The sequence below is a fragment of the Macadamia integrifolia genome, chromosome 7, assembly GCF_013358625.1.
Source record: "Macadamia integrifolia cultivar HAES 741 chromosome 7, SCU_Mint_v3, whole genome shotgun sequence".
Classification (NCBI taxonomy): Eukaryota; Viridiplantae; Streptophyta; class Magnoliopsida; order Proteales; family Proteaceae; genus Macadamia; species Macadamia integrifolia.
In genome coordinates, this window is record NC_056563.1 from 28,219,400 (window position 1) to 28,236,806 (window position 17,407).

The window sequence follows — 17,407 nt, forward strand, 5'->3', positions numbered from 1 at the left end:
GGGGGTGGGTTATTTCTGAGTACTTTACTTGGATCAGTGTTTCAAATTTCATGGACTGTTTGACCTTATTCAGATTGTCTTGCATTGGGTGCCATAGAACACAAATACATAGTTCTACACTGAAAATGGACTTATCTCCATATTGAGATATGAAAAAAGACAAGGAAAATTTTTATCTTTACAGTCCTAGAATAGGTCTTGTATCTAATTCATATTTAACAAACTAGTATGGCTCAAGTAAGTCCACATTTAGGGATGATATTATGTGCTCAAATGCTATTGGAATTTAAATAAAATGACTTGTCAACTAAAACACCTCTTTATTGAACCCATGTTCTCAAAACTCATCTGAGTGCTTTTGATATTTCTTTGAAGGCTTGATTTTCTTGCCAGGACACTCCATGTACCCCTGGACTATCCATTGTTGACATCACATGGGTACAGGTGTGGGATATGTGTCCGACAAACCCACAATGGCTGTGGAGAAGAATAGACCCCCTCCTTTTGGCACATTAACGCCCTTGTTAACATATTAACTGTCCTTTTTGAAACATTCATACCCGTATTTGGACACATATCCCCATACACTAAGTTTTGGGGACAAGAGATCCACACACCTTTCCTGAAACATATGTACTCATAGGCTGGATATAAAATAGGAAATAAATTATTTTCAATATGAGCAGTTGTACATATCCTTACTGGGGGCTTATAGCACATCTTGAAGCCAAAATATGGGGAACCTGGGCAGTATATGAATGTTTCCACTTTTGCTGAGAAAACACCTGTCATCATTCTTCAACAGTGGAGGATAATAATTTCATCCTCCCCTGGGCCATCCTGTGGAGAGGAACTGTTTGCAACCACCACTTTTTCTTCCTTAAGTTTTGTGCACTAATACCTGATTTTATGCAATTGGAGTTCCTTCTAGTTGTGAGGTGAACACAAGAAACAAGAAACAAGAAACAAGAAAACGAGAGAATTTGACTCAATGTACTTGTATTGCAGTGCGTTGATGGATTGTGTAGGTTGTGAAAAGTGCCGATTGTGGGGAAAGCTTCAAGTTCTTGGCTTGGGCACTGCATTGAAGATCCTCTTTTCTGTTGACGGTGAAAACAACATGAGCCAGCCTGTGAGTTCCTTAGTCTCAGTACTTCATAGTTTTGTTCTTTTTTATCCAATTCTTATACTGTGTATTGCTGGTTGGCTTTTCAGCTGCAGCTGCAGCGGAATGAAGTGATCGCCCTGATAAACCTCCTCAATCGACTTTCAGAATCTATCAAATCGGTCCACGAGATGGGACCCACTATCAAAACAATCATGGAGGGACAAGGGCCCATTCCTTCTGTACAAAGTAGTTTACTGCAAGCAATTCGAGATTTTGTAGTCAGGACATGGTAGGTGCATTAGCCTCTTTGGACTTTTATTCAGATTATTGACCAAGAGTCTAAATTGTGTAGAGCACAGAATGTCCTGGTCATCCATAGGGGTTCACTCACATGACTAGAAAAGCATATGAAAGCATTTTGTTCAATATACCCTGCAGAAATAAGGGTTTAATAGCTATGGCCACCTTGATCTGTTTAGAAAATAACCTCTGATATGATTTGAGCCCCTAGATATAATTTGTGTTCCAGATGATCCAGATTTGATAGGCATGTAAGCAATTACACAAATACTAACTCTGCTGTTGGTTTCTCATGGCACTTGGTGCAGGTCAAGAAGCAGCATCTAACAGCCTTGTATCAATTTTGGAGGATAGGGGTAGGGACAATCCTTTTAAAGCTGAGGGCATCCATTGGAGGAATAGTGGACGATGAGTAAATTCCTTTCGGAAAAATTAAATCATAGATTAGTAAATGAAAAGAAAAAGGGATGTAAAATGCAAACATTTCAATCAGTTGGGTTCAAAACTACAGTACCTTGAAAGTATGTCAGAAGCATCAAAATTATACCAAAGATATACAAATAGAATAAATGTGTCGTATTCATATCGGCTGTTGACAGTTTTGAAACATCAATCAAAATCATGGTGCAAGGAATGCTGCTTGGTCCAACATTATGATCTAATCTGATCAGAAAATCAAATGGTATTGCGCATTATTGGTAGGCTATCGATTAGCCAATCATGCTATTAGTTGATCAATTGAACAACAATTTGTAGTTTTGGGGGCATTAAGTTTGTACAAGCTATGAAAAGTTTGTATTGTATTCAAGTTCCTCATTGGGTAGATGTTGAGAAAATAGTGGTTTCATTAACTCATTTCTAAAAGTGCCCAATACTTGGAACACTACCCTGTTTGGTTGGAAATGAGTAAATTTGAAAAAAAAAAAAATGAGGGAATGTTCACCTAAGTTTTAAGGGCAGAGGTTCCCGCACCGCCAAAGTGGGAAACCACACCAATGAGAGGGGGCAAGAGATGGTTTCATTCCGTGAGAGTGTGGGTAGCAATCGTTACTCTTGTGCCCCGTGGATCTGTTCCCCAAATTTTATTCAACTTTTAATGCAAAATATTATTGAAACTGACATGGCAAAGTTTAATTACCATGTTTAATATATTGTTGAGTTAATTATTCAATTATTTTAATAACCAACGTTTATAGAAAATTTTCATTCTATTTATGTTTTAATTTTGCTTCACTTCTAACCAAACAGGGCCTTAAGAATTTATCAAAAGGTGATCTTTCTTATCAGGCCATCCACCCCCCTTAATTCCTTGGAGTGCAAAACAAGATAGAAGGTATTTGGGTAATGATGTTGAAGGAAACTTTCACCTTTGAATCCACCTCATTTATCCCACTGTAGGCATGTAGCTACTGATTTTTCTTGTGTGGGTAGAGATTCAATATGGGAGCAGAAAATTTATGCTTATAACAGACTTCATTACAGTACTTGGATCGGGAAGAACCCAAACATTTTGCAGCAATATCATACCATTAAGCAGTCTACTCCGACGGACCTAATCCGCCAATCTGGCCAACCACAGCCTGGTTAGTCTATGGAACAAATCTGGAATAATACAGGAAATTTTTCATGCCTAATATAATTGATGAATAAAATATGTGAATTTTTCGAATCTTTGAAGAATATGCAGTGTATGCATATTGCAAGATATTGGTACTTATGTGAAAAATTCATGGATAATATTCGAACTCTTTTAACTTAGTATTTAAGCATTATCCAACTGATAACTCCCTCAAAAGAATTGTGCTGCTCATAAACTCTTTAAAATATTTCAAATGGTTGAGGGACTGGACCAAACCAGCTTCAAGGGCCACCACACACAACCCCCACCCCCCCACCCAACAAAAGAAAAAAAAAAAAAGAGGAAAAAAGAGGAACGCTTGTACAAAGAAATATCATACCATAACATCTAACAGGAAGTATTACACCTAATAAAGTACATAAATCCCAAAATTACAATTGCAGTCACAAAAGTGCAAGGTAGGGCAAAGTATTTTCCTTTGTCAGCAAAAGAATTCAACACGTATACAGCTGCACTATATATATATACTTGTAACCACCTTTCAAAAGGTGATATATATATATATATATGTCCTTTTAAGGGTTGCGCTATCTTCCCTCACGGGTCTTCTTCAGACGTTTGGGTGGCCTTATTGTCTCCTTCCTCACATCCTCAAAAGCTTTGCTGTCCACGACTGGCTGCAAAGATTTGAAAGTCAGAAACAGTTGAAAAGGCCAAATCCATAAACTGGCAAAAAGTTCTCTGACACACTAATGAGACATTAAGCTTGTGATGATTTCACCTTGTGTTTTCCTATGCTAAATTCGATGTGATTTTAGTGGTGTAAGGGTAACCATCACATCTGTTGAATCTGTTAGTTGTAAAAGAACAGGCTGGAAAGACAGGAGAAAGTCTATACGTATGGTAGTAACAATGACCCTGCAGGGAACCCAATTTCTGGGCATTATTAGACGGCAAGTACAGCATAGAAGTGAAAGGATGGATACTTTCGTCTTCCTTAGTGGACACCTGCAACCCCCTCTTCGCAAACGTGTTTCTTTTAAAATGACAGCCCAATCTCTCCATAGAAAGATTTATGACTACTGCTTCTTTCCCTGAGTTCAAACTCTTGAGGAAAGCAAAAGCAGGAAAACTAATACATTAATCGAGCAAGAATTTCAAAATCCATTAGATGCAATCAATTCCATAATTGCATCTTGCAGAGATGTTGTGTTGAGACACAAAAGTTTGTAGCTTAAGCCACACATTGTCCAGTCTACCCCAACAAGCACAAATTTTAACTATATCAATTTATCTGTTTGGTCGGTAATTGTCAAGGTGTCAGTGTCACCTAGGCGTTCAGGCTCTTTCTTGAGTCCAAGGCGACAGCACGCCTTGTTGACACTTCACGAATTTATGTTTACTGCTTTGTTTGTTGATGAATATGCTTATATTATATCCTATACTCTCTTTATTATATGTTGATTTTCTCATATTAGGTCATTACTAGGATAATCTTATCATTTTATATCCAAATGGTATCTAAGTTGCATATAAGCATAATTATAATTATCATTGCTATATTACAAATAGTCATATAATGCACGCCTAGGCAGGCTCCTTGTCACTTAGACATCCCTCCAACGCCTTGAGTCTCCTAGTTGCCTTGACAACTATGGTTTAGTCACTGTACCTTTGGAGCCTTTTACAGCTAAACAGAAAGAAACTTCTAGTTCCCCAATCTTCTGCCCTAGAAAACAAAAAAGATTGGGTATTCCTCTGTTTTCATTTTTATTTTCTAATTCTGAAACTGGGTTAGTGGTAAAAAAGGTTGCAGCCATAAAGACTAGAGCATTATCTTGTGGTAGTTGGAGACTGGCCACTGTCTGCTATTATAGCATGCATCTGATGCAAAGAAGGATGAGAATTGCATTTCTTCCATTGTGACAGTAACTAAAGAGATACAAGATACAAAATGTTGGAAGAAGCAGTCTTGGCAGGGGTTAACAATTGAAATAATACTTCAAACAAAATAGAAACCTAATTTTGTAGAGGTAAAAAACGACGCACTCGAATTTTGGATTTAAAAAAAATGATGCATGTTACCATAGACAACTGAAATAGAAAGCTAATTTTGGTAGACCTCATCTAGCTGTGTTCTACTTCGTTACAGTTTTTGCGATCTGCTTTCCTTTCACTTTCACTTTTCCTTTTCTTTGTCCTTGCTTAAATCCATGTCGCCGACCCCATTAAGTTGGGATAAGGCTTTGTTGTTGTTGTTGTAAGGTCAAGATTGCCTAATGTGACACTAATTGTTTATAGAGTTCAGCCATATCGTTGAATCTCTTTCTCTTTACATGTGCTCCACACCACTATACTGTCAAAGGCCAGTCATAGTTACAAAAGCTTCGGCATGGAAACACAATTTTATCTTGGACTTGCAAGTCAGCATACGTCACAGGTTGATTCATGTCAAGAAAAACATGATTTGGAGACTATATGAGTTGGATTAGTTCACAAAGTGCACAAGTAGTCTAACACATATAAACAATGAATTCATGGCCCACAGCAGGAACTCATTTCTTAACAATCTTTTCCTTCAACGAATGTCACTGAGGCTAATAAAGAGCCAACAAGAGCTGTAACCAAGCAATGCGGGACTACATGATTCTACCACAGCCTTCCCCCAGAAGATTCAAAATCCCCTATTCAATCCCATCCCTGTGGTCTCCTTAAACTTAAATCTAAGTTTCTACAACTCATTCTCATCAAGCTTCAAAAAAAAAACTCATTTCTATCCTTCTAAGAGACAGCTCTGAAACTAGTTAACAAGACAGTTCCACCCTCAGAACCAAAACCCCTTAACTCCATGCAAATGCTCTCATCCTTAAAAGCCTGCTATCCTTCTCATCCATGCTGTCTCCTACACTTTTTTCCTTTTTTGATGAATAAAATGCCTTGTAACTTTTATGACACTGAAGAACTACTTCCAACCCAAACTTGAGCAGAAAAAGGTTTTATACATGGCAATGTTCATTACTCTATATCCCCAACTCTGGAAATGCCAGTCCCATCCACCAATCCCCCATGGGAAACATTAAACCAAGATGAAAAGCACATACAATCATATTGAATAAGAAAGAGCTTCAGGGCCAAGGAAGACTTCAGATGGACTGATTTCCCATAAAGCTATGCTGAGCATTTGATTACCTTGACAGTTCACACATAATAGAAAGTTAACTTCTTCCATGGTAGCATTTGTGCAACACCTTGATATAAAGAAAAAGTGGGATGCAGCTGGGATTTATTCTCAAGTGAGAGTTAATTTCATGAAAGAGACGGCGTTGCAGTATGACTCCCCATCTTTGCCTTATAGTTTGCTGAGGAAGAAGCAAATATGGGCAGTGATGTTCAATGGTTCCACTGAACAATGATAATTAAACTTCACTAGGTTGGCTTTGTGCCTTTTCAGTTGCTTGGTGTCATGGAAATAAATGATCATTGAAAATGTCAAATTGCTGCCATGCTGGAAGTTGTTGCAGCAGCTATCAATAACCGTCCTAGGTGACTGTAAATTGCTGCCATCGATTCCGCAGGGCTATTTTCGATGTCCCCATTCTGACATTGTCTTTGTTGTCATTTTCTGAGGTTTTTGTTGCGATTGCACAGCTTGCAGAGAATGGGAAGTCATAGAAGAAGGACAAGGATGATCGAGGAAGGAGGCTAGAGCAAAGTTACACTGCCTTTTGACACCCCACATGAGATGCCATGAAGATTTTCCCAAAATCAATATTTACTATGCAATAAAACATACTAAGACATTGGATACAAAAAGCAAACTCTAATATCTATGTCCAAGTCGAACACGTTACAACAAATTAAGTTGTAGCAAGGTATTTGCATTTGGCAATAATGACATAACTATGAAGCAAATCCATAGAGAATAGAAACTAAAATTTAGAACATTAATGCATAAATTCATTGATAAGGATATCCATATCTAACCTCTTCCCACTTCCTTTGGAGCTCCAAAAGTTGTTGACAGTATGAAAGACATTCCGCATGGTATACAGCAGCTAGATCTTTAATCAGGGCCTTCCTTTTGATAATGCCAATCACTTCAAATAAAGAAAAGGAAGTAAGTATTGAACCAATAGAAAAAATGAAAGCATTCAGAGCCCACGAAAAAAGGTTAAACCATCCATGTTGCACCCATACAATAAAGGGCCTGCGAACCTAATTCGTTAGAGCTATTAAGTTTATGTGCCATCCCTAAGAATGGATTTTATCCATCCAATGACTGTAAAGGTCCGTCAAACTCAACATAAACTTTTATACATTGTAGATAATACATTCATCAAAGAAAACAAAATCTAGGGCACCCAAAACTTACTTCGGCTGGGATCGAATCGAACAGATGGTTGTGGTGGAGGAGGAGGAGCATCCTCTCCTTTTGTGGTTGTTTGAGGAGACGACGAATGGCGAGGTGTAGAAGGAAGATTAGGTTCTTCTTCTTCTTCTTCTTCTTCACCCATCAACAAATAGTTTAACTTCCCAGGGTTTCAAAATCTCTAAAAGCACTGATCAGAAGAGTAACCCATAAAATAGGTCTTTTAATTATGCCTGGTTCTGTTAGATATCAGCCATGTCATCCTCCTTAATAGAAAAGAATTGCACAGAAGACCTGCAAGGAGACTCCGTATCGGGTTTCCCTTTTCTATTTATTTTTCCTTCATTTCATAACTTGAACCAAAACCAGAAGGATACGCTGGTGAAACAAGTCCCGGAGGCTGGAGGGCAAGTTTTGGGAAAGGCCTTGGGCATGTAAATGGAGATTTGGATAAGGACAATCCGATAACAGAAGCATCTTATGGGTTACTGTTAGCAAAAACACGTTTAAAACTTTAAACACATTCTTGTTTTTTACCGTTTAAAACACATTTTCTCGTATGGTTCTCAAAGATTCTAAAAGAATAGCAAAAGACAAGCATTTTCGTTCTAAACATGTTTAAAACGCGTTTAAATACGTTTCCATTTTTTTGATTTTGTTTTTTAAAACTTAATTTATTAAACATAATGTTTACTTAATTGACCATATCTTACTCTCCTAAACTCTGATCCACTTGATTCTTTCGCCGACATGAAGCTAACTCAATGGCCTATATATTTCATGATATCACCTTCAACTCAATATCAATGTATGGATCCCGAAATTCATATACAAATTGATATATTTGTTAAAAAATGTTTCTAAAGTGATGGCTCTTAATTCAAACTGAACATACATTACTCCAAGAGTGTGTTGACTATGTTGACAATAATGAACAACATCAAAGCCAAGCCACATTGCTCAATAAAACTTGGACATGTGTGGTATATGTATTTAGAATTGGTAGTGAATGATATTTAATCATACGTCATAAAATTTGTAATAAGACATGAGATATATGCATTAGTATTGGATATTGCAGTCATTTTGAATATTAGATGCAAGTATTTATATAATAATTCCTTAATTTATATGAGTATAGTATTTTTTTTTGGATCCGTTTGTTTAAAATCTATACGTTTAAAACCCGTACCATCCGTTTTTCAGTTTTTTCCGTTTTCTATTTTTTTGACCGTTTATTTGACCGTATCGTTCAAAAAATTTTACCGTTTAAAACCCGTACCGTCCATTTCTGTTTTTTTTTCGTTCCCGTTTTTGCTAACAGGGGGAGGACTCATGGGTAACCAGTCAGACTCAGTACGGGAAGAATCGGGGTTAATTGGAACTGGTCCGGGTTGATTCTGAGTCGAATCACCTGATTCTGATCCAATTTTTAAATTCATGGTTTGAAGAGGTTTGTCCATGTGGCTCAAATAATTGCCATGCTGCAACTCTATTAATGTTTAACTTCTGTGGACTTGTTCACTTCATCCTCCATCAGTGTCAGTCTTGCCTGAATAATGGAGAGCTATGGATACTTAGTGGTAGCATAGATGTGATTACTTACAGTTTCTGATGGACAATAGGGGCTTTGTTGACACAAAATTTCTTGAAGGCAACCACAGGTTTCATGTGGGCGGGCTCCTGAATTCGTACAATGGCTAGAACACAATTTCTTTTATATTTGGAAAAATCAGTCAAAACTCTGTATTTATGAGTAGTTGAACAAACACATGATCTTCAGCAATGGTATTGGGGAGGCAATAAAGATACAGAAGTTTCTGTAATCTTTGAGTTTGAGACAAAGGATTGCAGATGATGAGTTAGCTCTTCAGTCAATGCTTATGGAGGATGTGCTACATACTCCATTGATAGCCATAGCAGCCTCTGCATCATAGGATGTAAGCATTTACAAGCTATATGGATGGTGACTTTTTTGACTTTAGTATCATAGTACATGGATGTTGACCTTCTTGAAATCTCTCGACTCTAGGAGAGGACCATAACAAGAGTGATTAGTACATTTTAAAATATCATCCAATGCAAGCTGCTTCAAAAATAAAGTGTCATAAGGTTAGGAGTAATTGCGTGAATATGATATTGCATTCTCGATAACCAAATTGATCAAGATTTGTGGATTTTGTTTATGACATGCTTCCACATGGTTCAACTCAGATCAGGCTTATCCAGACTAAATGGAGTTGGCTAGTCATGGATTATTGAGTATAGTGCAAATGTAGTATCATTTAACAAATCCAAATCTTCTTTGATAATATAAAGAAGATCCTCCATCTGTATTGATGCCTTGTTTTGAGAATGGTTAAATGTTTGGACATTCCTGACACACATTTAGGATCCTTTTTTTTTTTGGTGGGGGGTTGGATATGGATCAGAATTGAATTCATAGCTGCCTCAGACTATTGGAACTATAATAGTAACTCAGATTCAATGCATTTAATTCCCCAGGTAGTGAACTAGGAAAGCAAAAAACGATATACATTGACGTATATTTGGGAAGCAAATGATGGATCACTATGAAATAGGGGAATAATTCACCCTTCTGTATGGGAGAAAAAGGAAAAAGAATCAGTCAAGTTGGGAGATTTTAATGCACACTTTTTTTTTTCTTTTAAAAGAAAGAAATCCACTTGATTAGTTACAATGAAGAATTTACATCAACAATCTGAAAGTTCAGAAAAACAATTAGAAGAGTAATTGGATGACACTTTTGTTTCAGGTAAATTGGCCCACTCACTATCCCTATATAAAAATGATCAGATTACAGAGGGAGTATTCCCCCTGCCCACCCCCCACTTGGCTCCACCACTGCCAACATTCCATCCCCTTTCCTTTTCCTGTTGGCTCTGCTTTTGCTGTACCTCCTTAGCTGCCCTGGTGGCATTACTAACCAGCCCTCTCTGTCCCATCCTCCCCCTACTTCCAATCGATAAACGCACTTTCTCCATCCCTCCATTTGCTCCCATCCTTCGCTGCTGCATTGGGGACTTTATGTAAATCTTCTTTTGAAGACTTCTTCTCAATATGCTGCTCACCTTCTTAGTACCCCCACTTTTCTGTCCCTTGAGAATGTGTGGTGTCTGGTCTGGCAAGCTACCTTCACTTTCTTCTGTATCTTCTTCTTTGATGGGGTCAGCTTGGGGTTGTGGCATAGGTAGTAATGGTGATGGCAATGTGACCATGCTTGGTGTAGAAGGTAATGGGATTAGTGAATTACGTCTAGGGGCTGGTACCAGTGGAAGCCGCCGTGTTGTAGTGCAGATGGAAGCTCTACCACTCCTTTTTTGTAGTAGTGGTGGTTGTTCAGACATCACAGGTCTGTTTTCCTTCTCAGCGAGATTGCTGAACCTGAAAAAGTTATCAGTTGGAGGAGGGGCCATTGCAGGTCTGGAGTTGTTATCTGTGAGTGGTCTGACGAGATTTATGACATCTTTACCCAATGAACTAGCTGGTTCACTGGCAATCTTCTGGTTTGCAAACAGGCGTGTTGCCTGTGGAGACTTTATACATGCAATTTGTTGCTCTTCTAGTTGTTGCAACTGCTGTTGTTGCTCTGCTATTTTTGCGTCCACGTGCTGCCTTGCTAGTTTTCTTTCTATAAGAAGTTGTGATTCTAGCTCTTTCACCTGTAGCAAAGAATTAGCAGGGATATGATTATTCTGGACATCTCCCTAACAAACTAAACCGAGTTTTTTTTTTTTTTTTTTACATAAATTATTCTCAAGCTAGCAATAGATAACAGAAAGGAAAATAGAACAGGACACACTTTCTTGACTATTCATAATTTCAAGCAGCATAAGGCAAATTAGGTATTAAGAAGAAAAGGTTTAAAATAGTAAACATTCAAATTTTGAGAACTATGATTGATCACAAAGGTAAATTAGCATCATCAAAGAAAGTTTATACACCATGTTCAAAAGGTAAGGGAGGACTGAAGCCCAGTTTTGGTAATGGAATGCAAGGTATCTATTGTAGTTAAGAAGCCTGAAACATTATCTACCTTCGAGAAATTTTAAGATTTTAAAGTGAGGGCAGAAAGAAGCTCTTACAGTGACCAAGTAAAGGTATGACAAATTAGAGTTTTAATTATTAATATGTAGAACCAACTTTACACTGCTTGGAAAATATTGATTGTAATTACTGTCATACTTTAAAAATTGGGATCCTATTATTTAGAATGTCTCTTAATTAGCCAGCTTGTAAGAAAAAGATCTCTGGAGATACCTTGTCCTGTAGGTTCTTATTATTGAGATCCCTTGCCTTCAACTTCTGGTCTAGACCTTGAACTGTCTCCTCCATTTTCTTTATTAACACTTCTTTGCTCTTTATATCTTGCTTAGACTTCTCAACCTAAAAGAAGGTGACAGATGTTTGAGGACAGAAACAAATTAATCAAAAGTATTGACCAGCATGTAATCTATAGTGAGTCCTTATACTAAGGGAGTATTGTACTGAAAATTGGCATTTGTACCATTTGTTTGTATTTCACAAGTTCAGTGCCATCTAATTGCTTTTTGGCTGGACCAAGCTCTATTCCTCTCACTCTGCTTGCAAAGTTCAGTGAGCATAAAGTCTCACTCAGGTCATTCTCCTTGGGGCTGATCTGTACAAACATCAATGTCTTTGAATCTCCACCTGTGGATATAATCTCAGAAATCAGATATGTGTGAGATGGTTCTATAATTGTTTTCTAATTTTCCTCAAGCTAGGGAGAGCGAACAGAAGACAAAGAAATAACCAAGCAGCAATATAGAGGATTTTTTAATTTTTTTCTTTTGGGTGGGGGGGAATGTACACTTGATAAAATCAGCCTAACCTATGAATAAAGCCAACCAAACCTGGGGCTTTCTCTGACAATTCCTTCTATATTTTAATCGACTGTCCACAAGTATGCAATGATTTTGATGATGATAATCATCTAATCAAGTTTTGAAACAAAATGGGAAATCTCCTTGATGCATAAACTAAATGATAAGTCAAAAGTCACCCTGGTTTATTTTGTCTTAGAAAATAAGGATATGAAGGCAGTTCTTCCCAGTTTTCCACCCTCAACTCAGAACTCTGCAAGATATAAATAGAGGAAGTACCTAATGAATCTTGAAGTAAGTGTGTGAGCTTGGAATTCCTACACAAAGTTTTGAAGGAAAATTCAAAATGTCAAAAGTCAGTGATCAATAAAGCAATTTCAAAACACTAAGAATTACCATCTTGACCAAAAGGTGGTTTCAGAACCTGAATGGAATATGAGGGCTTTTGGTTGCAAGAGCAGATATAACATCACCAAGTGCAGAAAGAGATCTGTTAATGTTTTGTGTTTCTTTTAGGCGCTCTCCTTGAACATCTGTCTTGGCTATTCTCTCACTTCCGGCTAGGTCAACGAGCCATAATTTGCTTCTTGTGCATTCACCATTTATCAAGTTTTCTCCCTTCACCATCACACAATGAATGCTGTAAGGGGAAAGCCACACTAGTCAATATCATACTTCAAAGGTTGCATCATAGTTAGAGTGAAAAACAATAAATAATAAGAACACTACATGTTTTAGTCTAACCATATTGTTTAAAGAAATGGAAGTCTTTTCTCTATCTGTGCCCTAATTCTTTTTCTTCTCCTCTTATTTATTGAAAATTCCCACTTAGTTATAGCTACACATCTAAACAATTGATGGAGGAGAACATTCTTAATATGGGCAATAAGATGTACATGTACTTCATATCACTCACTACTTGTAGATGCAATATGAACAGCTAGTCTTGGATCAATCACTCTATATGCATATTGACAAATTAATGAATCAACAAGGAATGGAGAAATTTGTAAATAGACAGCAACAAATTTTTTGGAGGGTAAAGGAATAAAGGCATTTTTCTTTAATGAGGGATTGCGGGAGTGATATAGGGGACATTTGTCTTTGCAAGTGATCTTGTCATACCTTATAATAAAAGATCCTTAATTTTTTGTTTCTTTTTCCACCATCTTATATCTATGTTTGGAAACTAAACTGTTTCAGTGCCTTAATCACAAGGGATGAGTTTACATTACTGCTCTGACAGAAAGGAGGAAGACAAACCAGTGGGATCGGCTACTGTGTTCATTCGCATTAGTTGAGCCAACAGCCCTAGCACTGCTGCCCGTCTTTAGAACTTCCCAGACCTCATGCATGTTGTTTACATGGGATTCAACAAGTCCTGGAACATGATGGATTCCTTCTGCAACTTGCCTTATTTCAAGCCTACACAGAGAAAAAAAAGCTTCAATTAGTTACTTTTCATAGTTATAAAAAACATTTCTTTAAAAAAATAGACAGAGTTTTCAAATTACCTCTTTACACTGGCACCTGATTGAGACCCTGGCAACAACAAGTCTCTTATCTGCTCATTATAGACTTCTAAAACACTAACAGAAATTTCATATCGGTAAAGTCCTTGTCGATCCTTGATAATGCGAAACAGCTCCTCAAGTGTCCTGTAGTTGACTCCCCGTGCTTCTTCTGACCCCTCCATTGTGAATGTCTTGCCACTTCCTGTCTGACCATATGCAAATATACAGACATTGTACCCATCTAAAACTGATGTTGCCAAGGGGGCTGTTTCCTCAAACACTTCAGCTATATGAAGATAAATCAAGTTTAGGAGACGAGGAGGGGGAAAAAATTAACAAATAAAATGAGAAGAACATCTGAGGTTATTGACAAGTGAACTAATAATATGGTAGCATATAGCCAACGCAACAATTTTTTCCAATAGGCATTCAAATGTATCAATAGATAAATGTCCCATCAGCCTAATGGTTACATTATATACCAGATAGGAAATTTCATTTGATCAACTGATTACCTTGGTTTGCTTGTGGCGTAAAGATAGAATCAAACTTGAAAATCTTCTTGGATGCTCCATTCCCCCCCTTGACTGTAAGCTCTCCATCTTTGGCAGATTCAAAATCAATTGTTGTAATAGCTCCTCCAGCAATTTCTTCATTGTTCAGAGGCCTACACCTGCAAAAAACTCTTATGTTCCCTGCCAAAAAGGAAAAAAGGCAACAATGTTAATAGTCCTTCACGTTCCCTTGTTAAGTTCTGCAGTCTTATCCACCATTTTTTTAAACCTTTCAGTTCTTGGACTTTGTTATAAAGCTCTTTCCGTTCCTTTGCACCTTCAATGAATTTAAGCTTGACCTCGTTCAACTCTTTTTCCATGTCCACATGCTGATTCACTATAAAGAAGGAAAAGGTAGATATGTAAATATATGCAAGAAACGATTATATGGAATTGAGATATAAGGAAATATGTGTATTGACTTACTTTTAGATTGAATGATATTGGTGATTTGGGTCATATCTCTAAGGCATTTCTTGTATTCTGATGCTTCTTCTGACAACGTGATGTGCTCCATTTTCAGAATCTGCTCAATTTTCCAAACCAATTTAAAACTGCTTTTGATCTAGTGAGAGTAGACTCTAGTAGCAGGAATTGGATTCCAGTACCTTCAATTTCCTAGTTAAGTCTCTAAGGGATGAGAAACATCGGCTCTTCTCCTTCACTTGTCCCTCAATGGCAAAAGCTGTGAAAAAAGATCCATCAAGATGTTGTCTTGAAGAAACTAAATCAAGGAATATTTCGTGAACATTTGCATACCTAAAGACCCAACATGCATGGACTTGCGCATGAGCTCATTCTGGAGCTCATGAAGAGACATCCAAGCTTCTCGGCATTCTTTGCTTTTCAGGTCATTCTCCCTTTTAATCTCTTCCAATGCCTTTCTGGTTTCTGTTAATTCTTTATACTGCAACTCAAATTTTCTCCGCAGTTCCCCATCCTCTTCATTAATGTTACATTTAAACTCATTAAAATCCTGTAGGGGGGTGTCATAAGAAAATCAGGATTTCTTAAATTGTATTTCAAGCAATGAATATTGTTAAATGTACTTTAATAAATCTTAATTTCAAACATTACTTCCAATTCTTTATGATCTCCTGTTTGAGATGATTCTTTCTCTTCAAAAAATTTCATCTCCCCTGAGCCTAAAAAGAAGTGTAGGTTGAGTTTGTTAGATATTGATACCAAGTGATAAAATTATCATGCTTTAACAGAAGGAAAAAAATTATTCTGCTATCACTCTAGAGAGATTCAAATATCAAAAGGAATTCTAGAACTTCCAACTGACCTGCCAAACAATCTTTCCTTATGGAAACTCCACACACAATGGGACTTCCTATTACTCCCTCAAATCTGATGGATAAACCCTCTTTGCCATGGACAGTAGCCTCTAGATCAGATAAAACCAGAACCTTATTTGAGCCAACCCGAGCATAAATGTCAATTCCAGAAACTACCTGCAAGAGAATTGGTTCTTCATGAATGATTTGTTTTCTTCATGATTGTGCTGAGACTACAATTGGTTACAACAAAAATAGGGTTGCCCTACAATGGAACTGATATGGAAGGTGACATACAAGAGATCTCAGTCCCATTCACACAAGGGAACTGAATAAGCTGTTGTGAGCTGCTGACATTAGAAACTGGGTAATGTCTCCTCTGTACTCCTCAATGCATATGGAGCTTGAGCTCTAGTGTGATTCTTGTTATCAATGCAATAGGATCAAGCACAATATATTTAAAATGAAAGAACGAATTCTCACCTTCTCCTCCTGTATAAAGACATCGAAGACTCTCATCCCTGGAGGGCCATCTGTGATTATAATCTCTGCAAGATGCAAATCAACAAAGTAATTTCCGGGATCAAAGTTTTGAACTTTATATGAAAAATTGCCAAACCGAGCACTTTGGTACAGTGCTAAGCATTCGTTGCCGTCTTCAATTATTGCGTCTGTTCGTATAACTTCGCCACCAGTGAACAACATGTCCTCTAGGAAATCAACCCCATCAGAAGTTACAGCATCTCCTCCTGCATTTATGCTTAGCACAGGAAGGTAAGTCCTTGGGCACTTGTTTTGGGTTGTTGACTTCATAAATAGCTCGAGGGAAGCCTCAGGAACCATGTCTACATTAGAATTCGGCAACTCTGGGAAAGAAACTGATCTCTTCCTCGTTGATTCAGAGTTCTCTCTAGTTTCTAACCCAGTGATGCCTTCCTCTAGAGATAGCTCTATGGATGCTAACCCGTTTCTTCCGTTTCTTTTCTTTAGATATTCTGGGGTTTCTTCATATTTATTGCAATTCATATCAGGTGAACCAGCACAGATGACCAAATCAGGGGATGTTGGTGAAAATCCCAGCATGCAGCGACCTGGAAACAGGACCATGATTAAACAAATCTCCACAAAACCCAGACAGAAAATCATCAAATTCGAAAGTTTTGAAGCAGAGAATAGTGGAAAAATAATTCTTTTTTCGCCTTCTATACCATCCCAAGTGCATCACTGGATGCCATTGTCCCAAAATTCCCCATCCTAATTTTTAGCTCTATTTTCGCGAAGCAAAATCTGCAATACAGAAAGGTTGTGACTAAGAGTAAAATCCAAATACATTACCATTATTAATGTTAGGATGAGAATCATCAGGATCCGCCATATCCGCAGTGTCAAAGCTCCGGTCTTGCCTAGAAACGTCTGTCAGGAAATGTAGTTAGACAACCAGAGATCCCAGATGAGAAATCATGAGACTTCAGTCAAACCCAAATGAAGATTGGAAAAAAAGCTCTAGATGTCTTACAGTTACAACTCTGTTCCTCTTCCTGTTGAGAAACATCAGTGAGGAGAAGTGGGTCTTCCCATTGACCATCTTCCATCGATAAAGTGAGGATTCAATGAGTGAAAAAAAAAGGTAAGATTTGAAACAAAGAGAAATTAAAAAGTATAGCTTTTGAATCTTTAGGGAGGGAGGGAGGGAGGTAATGACTAATGAGAGGATGATCAGAAGATCAAGCTTCCTGCTTTTCTTTGAAGTTCCGCTGATTTCGTTCTGGAAAAGGGAAACATTCATTTTGGTAATCCACCCTCACTGGACTGTTACGGCTTAGACTCTAACGGTTGGT

General features: G+C 37.6%; 3 protein-coding genes across 4 annotated transcripts in view; 1 reads left to right on the plus strand and 2 right to left on the minus strand.

The window, feature by feature from the left end:
- LOC122084657 (endoplasmic reticulum oxidoreductin-1-like) overlaps positions 1–1,991 on the plus strand; it is an 8,534-nt gene extending 6,543 nt beyond the window's left edge. The window contains exons 8-10 of the mRNA XM_042653080.1: positions 1,009–1,132; positions 1,216–1,397; positions 1,717–1,991. Coding sequence (XP_042509014.1) covers positions 1,009–1,132; positions 1,216–1,397; positions 1,717–1,735 — 325 coding nt within the window. The 3' untranslated portion in view covers positions 1,736–1,991. The remainder of the gene's footprint in view (positions 1–1,008; positions 1,133–1,215; positions 1,398–1,716) is intronic.
- A 1,354-nt stretch (positions 1,992–3,345) lies between these two features.
- On the minus strand, positions 3,346–7,832 carry LOC122084658. Its single transcript, XM_042653081.1, has 3 exons — positions 7,360–7,832; positions 6,972–7,084; positions 3,346–3,664 (listed from the first exon to the last, which is right to left on the minus strand). Exons 1-3 carry the CDS (start codon positions 7,499–7,501, stop codon positions 3,575–3,577), a joined length of 345 nt encoding a protein of 114 aa, XP_042509015.1. The 5' UTR covers positions 7,502–7,832; the 3' UTR covers positions 3,346–3,574.
- Positions 7,833–9,990: 2,158 nt separating this feature from the next.
- On the minus strand, positions 9,991–17,407 carry LOC122084715 (kinesin-like protein KIN-14Q). Of its 2 annotated transcripts, none has more exons than XM_042653158.1 (17): positions 17,086–17,407; positions 16,905–16,982; positions 16,053–16,660; positions 15,578–15,746; positions 15,367–15,428; positions 15,049–15,265; positions 14,898–14,974; positions 14,716–14,815; positions 14,519–14,626; positions 14,251–14,430; positions 13,736–14,021; positions 13,485–13,646; positions 12,646–12,861; positions 12,501–12,538; positions 11,885–12,048; positions 11,638–11,763; positions 9,991–11,039 (listed from the first exon to the last, which is right to left on the minus strand). In XM_042653158.1, exons 1-17 carry the CDS (start codon positions 17,159–17,161, stop codon positions 10,170–10,172), a joined length of 3,537 nt encoding a protein of 1,178 aa, XP_042509092.1. In that variant the 5' UTR covers positions 17,162–17,407; the 3' UTR covers positions 9,991–10,169. The 2 variants fall into 2 exon arrangements, with proteins under 2 accessions (XP_042509092.1, XP_042509091.1); XM_042653157.1 differs by having other exon boundaries at positions 15,367–15,434.